Here is a 10565-nt window from a genome sequence, read left to right as displayed (position 1 = left end):
GTGCTCTGGAGGAGACTCTGATGATGGTCCCTTCAAGCTGCTTTGGAAAGCGACTGAAAATGTTTTTCGGCAATTTGGGCTGATTGCCCACAACGAGCGCAGGATTTAACTTTAGTTTATTCAGAGCTGGTATCAGCAGGCAAAGAGCATGTGCGGGAGCGCATCCATATCTGCAGACACTATTAAATTATAACAAGGGATGGACCCCTTCTATTGAACTTTTATCTGGAGATTTTGGCTGATTCCAGTGTCTATGAGAGAGAATTTTGGTTGCTTCCCTATCATGTGCCACATTTCAAAATGTAAATGCAAGATTTTTTTTTAAAGAAGTCATCAAAGATCTTAAAATGAATAATTTGGTGTGTGAGAGAGGGATACTAGAGAATAAAACCAGAGGGGGGTTCGGAATGTTTGGGTGTGGGAGATATGGACAGCATGGAATTATTTTGGCAATTTCTAACAGCGAGAGATGCTGCCTTAAAATCTAGATAAATGTGCATATGGAGCAACCTCACTGACCTTGAATTGCCACAGAGAAAAGTAACATTCATGAATCAGTGCCGAAGGAGCCAGAGCCGTAGTGATTGATGATGATCTACTTCCCTGTCTCTCTGCAAAACTGTTAGAAAAATTGATGACTGGAAGGCAAAGAGTTGTCAATCAGATATGCAGATATGATTTTGTTTCCAACCGCTCGACTGTTGCTTAGTAACATTTCAGTATTGATTGACTGATGCCCCATTTTGAATGAATCTGCTCTCGTCTGATTGCTGTAATTTGTTTAGAGTACTGCATTAAAGCACGATGCTGAATCATTTGTTCAAATCCGATGCCACGCATCTCATCATTTTTACATTGATGTGCTAAAGTTCACCAGCTACGATTGCGGCAGTGATTGTTTTTAAAATGACGTGCATTTTGGAGCTATCAATAAATCTTCATTCCTGACAGCTAGTGCCATATCATAATCAATTTAGACATCCTTCTGTATGTATCTGTAAATAAACATTTTAAACTTCTTAACAAAACCTGTCAGATCACAATGCAAGATTTTGAAGCAGGTTCAAAGAGCGTTTTCTGCAATGAATTAAACTGTATTGTTATAAATATTTCAGTGTTTAAAATCATTACAAAACACTCACCTGCCTTTGAACTGAAGGTTGACCTCAAGGGGCGTCTCTTCAGCTCGTGGCATCATTCCAAGGCACGGCTTCGACAGCGATGCGCTTGGCTGCGAGGCCTCCCAGATTCTTTGGTCTTTGGCATATGCTGCATCGAACTTGGCAAGTTCACATTTCTAAGAGCGGTCAGTGATGAACGCCATCACTGCGCCGCTGGCTGCAAAATCAGGACTATGATCTCACAGTTACATTGTTACATTTCAGGTCCCTCAGTTGCAGCCTGACGTTGCAAGAAGCTGCTTTCAAAGCTGCACATTCCAGCAGTTCCTTTGTTGAATTTGTGTGAGATCATTGAAGGATACTGCAGCGTTACCTTTGTTCATAACAGCAGGTGTAAGCCGCATTTCTGTCGCAGAAACAAACCAATGAATTATTCACTCTTCCTCAGCTTCACGGTGAGTGAGATGGGTAAGAGCAGCCTATCTTTAAAATCTAATTTGTTCCTTATCCTTCTGCATAACAAATTTAAGCAGTAAAATACAATGATCACGATCCCTGAGATACTTCTTTACAGTGACAATCCCGGACTAGATCCAACAAAGTCCTATTCCTCGTTGGGCAGGAAATTTACTCAAGAAAATTCATCTGAACGCGATTCAAAATTTCCCTTCATCTCGGCCCTTAACACAATTACTGCCTCATGAAATATTACTATCGTTAAAATCTCCCTTTATAACTACTCCTTAGCTCTTGTCTCTCCCGTTAATTTCTTTGCACTTCTGCTCCTCTCTCTATTTCGCACTATTTTCTTGTCCATAAAGTGCAACAAGTTTCCTAATAGCTCCTTCATTTTTTTCTCTATTTGAACAAAATGGATTCTGTCTTTGATCCATCAAGGACATTCTCTGTAGGAGTGTATTTTTTCAATTAAAACAGCTACCCTCTTTTTATCCTTCCCCTTCTTTCCTGAATGCCTTACATCCATGAATAGTAAACACTCAATCATTTCCTATTTTGTGTCATGTCTCATATATCGCGCGAACGTCATATTCCCACATGGCTATTTGAGCCTACAGCTCTCCAATCTTATTCAGCATACTTCGTGCTTTTACACACATGCACTCAAACACATATGTGCGTGTTTGGGTAATAGAAGATTATGTGATCCAAGTATCAACGCCCAGCCCCAGGTGTTTGTAGAAGGAACGGACTGCACGGGGTATAGAGGAAAAGCCGTTAAATGTCTCTTTACCCTGCTCCAGATTTTTGGTCAATAGGTTATAAAGTACAGATAATAGTGGATTATCTGATTAAAGTATGTGTAAGCGGCCCAAGCGATCAATGTCATAAAATGTACAGGCAATAGGGGATTGACTGATCAATGTAGCTTTACCCTGTCCCACGAGTTTGGTGAATGGGACAGAATTTAAGGGTGATAGAGGTATTATAGATCAATGCTATGGGTTGAATGCGTGGCTCAAACAGTGGTGTAGGAGACAGGCGTTTCTTTTCGTGGAACACTGGCTCCAGTACTGGAGAAAGAGGCAGCTGTTCTATTCGATCAACTTCCACTTAAACCGGGCTAGGACCAATGTTCAGGCAAATTCAATAACAAAGGTTGTCAATGGGGCTTTAGAATAAAAAGTTGGGAGGCTTGATATGATGGGAAATTTACAAATGTAAAGATAAAAGTCAAGGGCACAGAACAGTGTAGCAATTTGGGTAAAGTTAAGCAGAATGCAACAAGAGGGGATGGAAAGTTTATCAGGAATAGTGTATCAATAAATAAAGTTAAACAGGGGAAATGGCAGAAAGGTAAAATCAAAACTGTTTTATATGAACATACGAATACGGAACAGAAGTAGGCCATTTGACCCGTCGAGCCTGCTCCACCATTCAAAACGTTCATTGCAGATCTGCTTGTTTCTCTAATTCCACACTGTCATATATCCCTGATAACCTTTGATTCCCTTGCCTAACAAGAATCTATCAGCCTCTGCCTTAAAAATATTCAATGACCCCGCCGCCACCACCTTCTGAGAGTTCCAAAATCGCACAGCACTCTGGGGGAAAAAAAAACGTCCTCATCTCTGTCCAGAAAAAACAACTCCTAACTTTAAAACAGTGCCTCCTAGTTCTGGACCCACACACAAGAGGAACCAACCTTTCCACGTCCACCTTGTTAAGACTGTTCAGGATTGTATATACATCAATCACATCTCCCTGCACTCTTCCAAACTCCAGTGAAAACAAGCCCAATCTTTCCTCATATGACCACTCGCTCATACCAGGTATCATCTAGTACACCTCCTCTAGGCCACCTCCAACGCATTTACATCCTTCCTGAAATAAGGATATCAAAACTACACACGGTATTCGAGATGTAGTGTTATCAAAAACCTGTATAACTGAAGCATAACATCCTTAATTTTATGTTCAATTCCTCTCGTAATAAAGGATAACATTCCATTCACCGTCTTTATTAATTGCTGTACCTGCATACTAACTTTTTGTGACTCATGCACGAGAACACCTAGATCCCTCTGCACCTCGGAATTCTACAGTCGTTGTCCGTTTAAATAATACTCTGCTTTTTTAAATTCTTCCTGCCAAAGTGAACAACTTCACATTTTCCCACATTATACTCCAACTTCCAGATTTCTGCCCACTCACTTAACCTATCTATATCTGGCTGCAACCTCTTTATCAGCTCTTCACAACATCTCTTCCTGCGTATCTTTGTGCCATCTGCAAATTTAGCTACCATGCCATCGCTCCCCTCATCTAAGTCATTGATAGAAAATGCAAAAAGTTTGGGCCCCAGGATAGACCCCTGGGGGACTACACTCGTCACATCCTGCCAATCAGAAAAGGACCCGTTTATGCATAGTCTCTGTTTGCTGCCAGCTAGTCAATCTTCTATCCATGCTAATATGTTACCCCCTACACCATGAGCTACTGCTTTGCGCAATAACCTTTTATGTGGCAAGTTGCCAAATGCCTTCCAGAAATCCAAGTAGAGTACGTTTACGAGCTCCTCTTTATCCACAGTGCATGTTACTCCTTCGAAGAACTCCAATAAATTGGTTCAACATGATTTCCCTTTCACAATACCATGCTGGTTAATCCTGATTAACTTGTGTTTCGCTAACGTCCAGCTATAGCCTCTTTAATGATCGATTATAGCACCTTCCCCACGACGGACATCAAGCCAATTAGTCTATAGTATCTGAATGCCCGGAGGGTTTGCATCAAGATAGATAAGTTAATGACACAAAGAATTATAAATCGTTTGATTCAATAGCATTAATGAGACATGGTTGCATGACGAACAAGGTTGGAAAATAAATATTCCAGGGTACTTGACGTTCGCAAAGACAGACCAAATGTAAAATGAGGTAAGGTAGCCCTGATAATAAAGGACCACATAAGGACTGAAGTAAGGAAGGAGCTTGACTCGAAAGAGTAGGAAATAAAATCAGCTTGGTTCGAGATACGAAATAACAATGAGAGGTTAAGACATGTGAAAACAGTTTATAAGCCTCCTAGTAGGAGCTATACTGTTATATATGCTATTAATCAAAGGCAATTAGGATGGACAACAAATGCCTGCCTTGCCAGTGACACACATCGAAAAATGAAAGAATCTGCTAACAAAGGTTGACATTTAACGGCCGAAACCTAACTGCACCAGCAATATAAATACCAGATCAGAGGCAGGCAATTCTGTGCCGTGTTACTCACCTCTTAACTCCCTAAAGCCTGTCCGCACCGAATGAAACCTTACTGAACTAAATGTAAGCATGCTAAACTGGACTTGACCACACTAAATGTTGCCGTGCGAAATTGGAAGTTTCTACAACCATAATGAACTAGCCCCCTCCACACTGAAAGCAACCCTTCCAATACCATACATGCATAACAGACTGAGCTGAGCAAGATCATACTGGCAGTAACCATGCTGAATTGGGCTTGTCCACATTCAATAGAACCGGGCAGAACTGAAGCTGCCGTCACTGAAAGTAACACTGCAGAACTGGATCTGTCCATTCTGAATGTGAATGTGCAGAACTGGAAGTTTCAACATTAGATATTACCGTGCAGGCCTGAACCAATCTACACTAAATATCAGCTTGCAAATTGTACTTGTCCATGCCGAACGCAACTGTATTGAACTTGACCAGTCAGCACTGAATGCAATCGTGCTGAATTTGACTTTTCAACACTCAGAATTAACCTACACAACCGGACCTACGCACATGGAATGTAACCCGTAGAAACCCGTTAACACAGAGAGTTACTGTGCTGCACTAAACGTGTGTACCATAAAGGTAACCGCGATGATGTAAACCTGTGCGCACAGATTGTAACCGTGCTGGACTTGACTTCTCTTCACTACACATGACCGCGCCGACGTCGACCAGTCCGCACTAAATGCAAATGTGCTTAACTAGACATGTCTCCACTGAATATAACCGTACTGAACTCGAACATCAATACTTAACGCAATGCTGCTGAACTGGACGTTTTTCACACAAAACATAAACGTGCACAACTGCACCTATGTACACTGAAAATACAGGGCAGAAATAAACCTGTTCACACTGAATGCAGTTAGCTGAATTGACGTGGATGCACCGTCTAAGAGGGATTTGGAGTCAGGTGCATATGACCCTGGATCTCACGGACTGGAGCAGAATAGTGCTCAACAGCGAGAACTTGTTTGGAGTTTCCTTTAGGACCAGAATATCTCTGGTCAGTTATATCTTGCGCTGAGGGCACTTAATTCGGAATTAAAGGGTTTGAACCTGGGGATTCCTCGTATACAAGGTTCATTTTCACCATTGCACCACCTGTTAAACTTTTAATTATCGTAACTGTAGCTAGGATCATATTGTGATCTCTGGGTATTTAATTTTAGTGCCGTGCCAGCTCCCTTGGAAAAAATTCCGTTCCATCAAAACAAAAACACGAGTTTGACAGTAGCTGCACTAATATGTTTGTTTCAATTAATCTAATTAATGAAAAATTATCAAACCAACTAACTACCTCCCAGGCTCCTGACATCGGATATAAATGTAACAATCTTTGATTGCAGTTCAGAGCGTGCTCAGAGCTTCTGATAGAAATGCACGGATCAGCAAAAGGTCTGGTGTTTGCCATTTACTATCCCGTCCTTGCAGCTATCGGGATTCCAGGTACAGTATTGTACTTAGTTATTAGTAATGGGAATCATTGATTAGAATGGTCTTTGTTCTGATTTACCGCCAGCGTCTTTCCACGTTATGGATATCCTATCCCCCTTTCGTGGGATAATTTCTCCACTTTAATAGGCAGATTTCTTCCATCCAATTTCTGAAACTTCTCCTGTTATGCAGTATCTTTTTTCCCACTTTAACTGTATCATTTCTTCATTTTAATGATATAGTTTCGTGCATTTACTGATATAATTTCTCATCATTAATGATATAATTTCGCCCTTTTAGAAGTGTAATTTCTCTCCAATACTGACATTTTCTTTTACATTGCCAGTGTAATTTCACCCACTTTCCCATGTCAATTTCCACTTTGGCAGCACGATTTCTCCTATTCAGCTGTATTATTTTCCTCTTAACCTGTGTAACTTCCCCTGCTTAAAAGTATATTTTAGTGCTTCTAACTGTATAATTTCGCCTCTGAACTTGTGCCATTTCACAGTGTAAATGTATTTCTTTGTGTTTTTGATGCAGTTACAGTGGGTGAATAATCACAGTTTTCACAGAGTAAATGGAGATCTATTGTGCTAATGACATTGAAAGTAGCTGATTGAAATTATTCAACAATTGCATAATTCCTGACTGAAGTTAATGAGTGAATTAATTGAAAGGACATTATTGGGCATCTGGTTGTTAACAGAAATATGTGCAATGGAACAAGTGTCTGTTTTATGAATGGATCTATACTTAGCCGAAACTTACAGTGCTCAGTGTTTGTGCTCTCAGTCTGTAACTCGCACTGCTTCAGTCCGGTTCTTCTCAACCACATTAACTGCCGCTCCAAGTGCTCCAAGTGCCTAGCAATGTCCTTGACAGTTCCCATCTTCAATCTTGACTTCATATTTTGTAAAACTGGTGGCATCTCTCGTATCTGAGTCAAACAGTTTTAAGTTCAATACCCACTATATAATTCAGCTGATCATCAATGACGACAGTGCAGCGCGGTACTGATGAACTGCTGCACTGTAGGAGCGAGCTTTTTTTTCCAAATGAGACCTCATCACCTCCCACTTCTGTGAGTACAGATGGACAACGATTATCCCAGTGGATTAACAGGAGAAGCAGTCAGAGTTATTAGTGTGTCTTCAAAAACATCCCTTCTGCAAAGTGAGAAAACGCTGATGATTCTCTCTGAGGATGCTCTTGAACAAGCTGACAGTCGAAGTAATCAAGTAACAGTGTTTTTTTTAGAATACAACCAAGAAATGCTCGAAATACTTAGCAGGTCTGGCAGCATCTGTGGAGAGAGAAGCAGATTTAACGTTTCAGGTCAACGACCCTTCTTCTGAACTGGCGAATATTAGAAATGTCAAAGGTTATAAGCAAGTAAAGCAGGGGTGGGGCAAGCGATAACAAAGGAGAAGGTGCAGATTGGACAGGGCCACAGATTAGCTGACCAGAAGGTCATGGAGCAAAGGCAAACAATATGTTAATGGTGTGTTGATAGACCAAGAATTTGTGCAGATAGGGTGTTAACGAACTGAAGATTGAACAGCAACAAGTACAAACATGAAAAGAACAGTGGGTAAGCAAACTGAATAAACTAAGATGAAATAAAATGAACATACAAAAAATGCAAAAACTGTAAAAAAATAAAAAATAACTAACAATAAAAGTAAATTGGGGGGGGGGGGTAGTCATGCTCTGAAATTATTGAACTCAATGTTCAGTCCGGCAGGCTGTCATGTGCCTAATCGGTAAATGAGATGCTGTTCCTCGAGCTTGTGTTGATTTTCACTGGAACACTGCAGCAAGCCCAGGATTAAGATGTGAGCATGAGAGCAGGGGAGAGTGTTGAAATGGCAAGCAACCGGAAGCTCAAGATCCTGCTTGCGGACTGAGTGGAGGTGTTCCGCATAGCGGTCACCAAGTCTGTGTTGGTCACCCCAGTGCAGAGGAGATCACATTGTGAGCAGCGAATACAGTATACTACATTGAAAGAAGTACAAGTAAATCGCTGCTTCACCTGAAAGGAGTGTTTGGGGCCTGGGATAGTGAGGAGAGTGGAGGTAAATGGGCAGGTATTACACCTTCTGCGATTGCAGGGGAAGGGGACGAGGTGGTGGGGGAAATGGAGGAGTGGACCAGGCTCTCGCAGAGGGAACAATCCCTTCAGAATGCTGACAGAGGAAGGGAGGGAAAATGCGTTTGGTAGTGGCATCATGCTGGAGGTGGCGGAAATGATGCAGGATGATCCTTTGGATATGGAGGCTGATGGGGTGGAAAGTGAGGACAAGGGGAACCCTGTCACGGTTCTGGGAGGGAGTGGAAGTGGTGAGGGTAGAGCTGTGGGAAATGGGAGGACACGGTTGAGGGCCTTGTCAACAACAATGGGGGGTGGGGGGGGGGTGGTGGGAATCCTCGGTTGGGGAAAAAGGAAGACATATCAGAAGCGTGTGTTAAATGAGGGTCTTTTAGGTCCTCAGTAGGATATAATCTGTTTCTCCTAATTCCCCATTAGTTTACACTTCTATTGCCCGTTGTTGTATTATTTACTCTCAAATGTCATCCATAATATATTTCTGCTGTTATTTTTCTTGTCTGCTTCATGTTCCCATTTTGGTTGAATGGGTTTCAAGTGCCTTCTTGTTCTCCATTATGTTTGCTGGTGTCATTTTTATATTCCAGTGTTATTGACCAATCTAATTTTTAATCCATATGGTTATTTTAGACACAGAAAAAAGCACACGAGGTTAAGATATAATTTTCCACTCAGTGTCATGCGCTAAAGTAGTGACTTTTGCACAGAATTCTGTAAAACGGATGATATTGTTGGGAGTCGGACCAGTAATTTCCCAGTTCTTGCTCGCTCACACACATACATCCGCCCTCTTTCTTTTCATCTCTCTAACTTGGCAGTGATTGTGATCCTGTCCCGAGGAAGATGCGGTCTCTCCAGTTGTATCATTTATTACCTGATGTCCATGGCAGTGACGGATCTCCTGGTTATGATCACCGTTGTGATATTAAACCGAATTGCCGGTATTTATTTTCCAGTCAGTTTCCTGTCTATCACACCAGTGTGCAATCTCCGTAATGCCCTAAATTTTGCGATCCTAGACAGTTCTGTCTGGTTAACGGTCGCTTTCACCTTTGATCGATGCATAGCCATTTGTTGCCAGAAGCTGAAAGTAAAATATTGCACCGAGAAGACGGCGGCGTGGATTATAGGAACGGTCTGCACACTGAGCTGTTTAAAAAATACGTTCCGTTATTTCATAATGGAACCTTTGCATATAATTGATAATATACCGTGGTTCTGCATCATAAAATTAGCATTTTATAAGTCACCTGCATGGGTCGCATATGACTGGATTTATTCTCTTTTAACCTCTTGTGTCCCATTCCTTCTGATCTTATTGCTCAACGCTCTGACCGTCAGACATATTCTAGTGGCCAGTAGAGCTCGCAGGAGACTCACGGCCAACAGCAATGGAGAAAATCGGAGTGATCCAGAGATGGAGAAGCGGAGAAAGTCCATCGTTTTACTCTTCTGCATCTCGGGCAGTTTCATCCTGTTATATTTGGTATTTCTAATAAGTTTCCTTTATGTCCGAATTGCGAAATTTAGTTATTTTTCCGGTTCCAATTTCAATGAATCAAATTTTATCCTAGACCAAAGCGGATATATGCTTATGCTTCTGAGTTCCTGCATCAATCCACTTATTTATGCAGGGACCCAGAGAAAATTTAGAGAAGAGTTAAAGAATGGAGTTAAATATCCACTGAGTGTAATTGTTAAGTTGTTTAAGTGATGACAAAGAACAATCCAACATACATTTTACGGTATATTTCATCTATTGCTGTTCTTGGCCATGTCATACACCTCCTCCTCTCCCAAAAATATAGTCACTGGCGTTGACAGCCTTATCCATTGTATGAACTTAAGTATCGCCACATTCATGTAGGAGACAGAGTCCGACCTCGGATCTGTTATTAGACATCAAGTTTAACTGTTGAATAAAAGGACATCAAAATACTTGCTGGGAATGATTTGTGTCTTAAGGGTAGGATATAATCTGAAATGGAATCGTATAGTGCCTCATGCATTATTCTCCACTCCATGTGGAACTGCCTCACAGCCGCACTCTTGTGCACATAAACATAGGAACAAAGGAAATGTTGCAAGGAAACGACAAAACACCTTTTAGTTCACCTTCTACACCTTTCATGGGCCAATTCGAACAAT

The 10565-nt window shown here is 41.3% G+C and overlaps 1 protein-coding gene across 1 annotated transcript; it reads left to right on the top strand.

Moving 5' to 3' along the window:
* Positions 1-6249: 6249 nt before the first annotated feature.
* LOC137348806 (probable G-protein coupled receptor 139) lies at positions 6250-10131 on the top strand. The gene is made up of 3 exons (XM_068014050.1): positions 6250-6319; positions 7529-7540; positions 9236-10131. Exons 1-3 carry the CDS (start codon positions 6250-6252, stop codon positions 10129-10131), a joined length of 978 nt encoding a protein of 325 aa, XP_067870151.1.
* The last annotated feature ends 434 nt before the right edge of the window (positions 10132-10565 follow it).

The sequence above is a fragment of the Heterodontus francisci genome, chromosome 34 (assembly GCF_036365525.1).
Source record: "Heterodontus francisci isolate sHetFra1 chromosome 34, sHetFra1.hap1, whole genome shotgun sequence".
Lineage (NCBI taxonomy): Eukaryota > Metazoa > Chordata > Chondrichthyes > Heterodontiformes > Heterodontidae > Heterodontus > Heterodontus francisci.
This window is presented reverse-complemented; position numbering and strand designations above follow the sequence as displayed.

What these genes read in the sequence shown, in the direction of transcription:
- LOC137348806 (XM_068014050.1), top strand. Translation starts at nt 6,250, where the DNA reads ATGCACGGATCAGCAAAAGGTCTGGTGTTTGCCATTTACTATCCCGTC.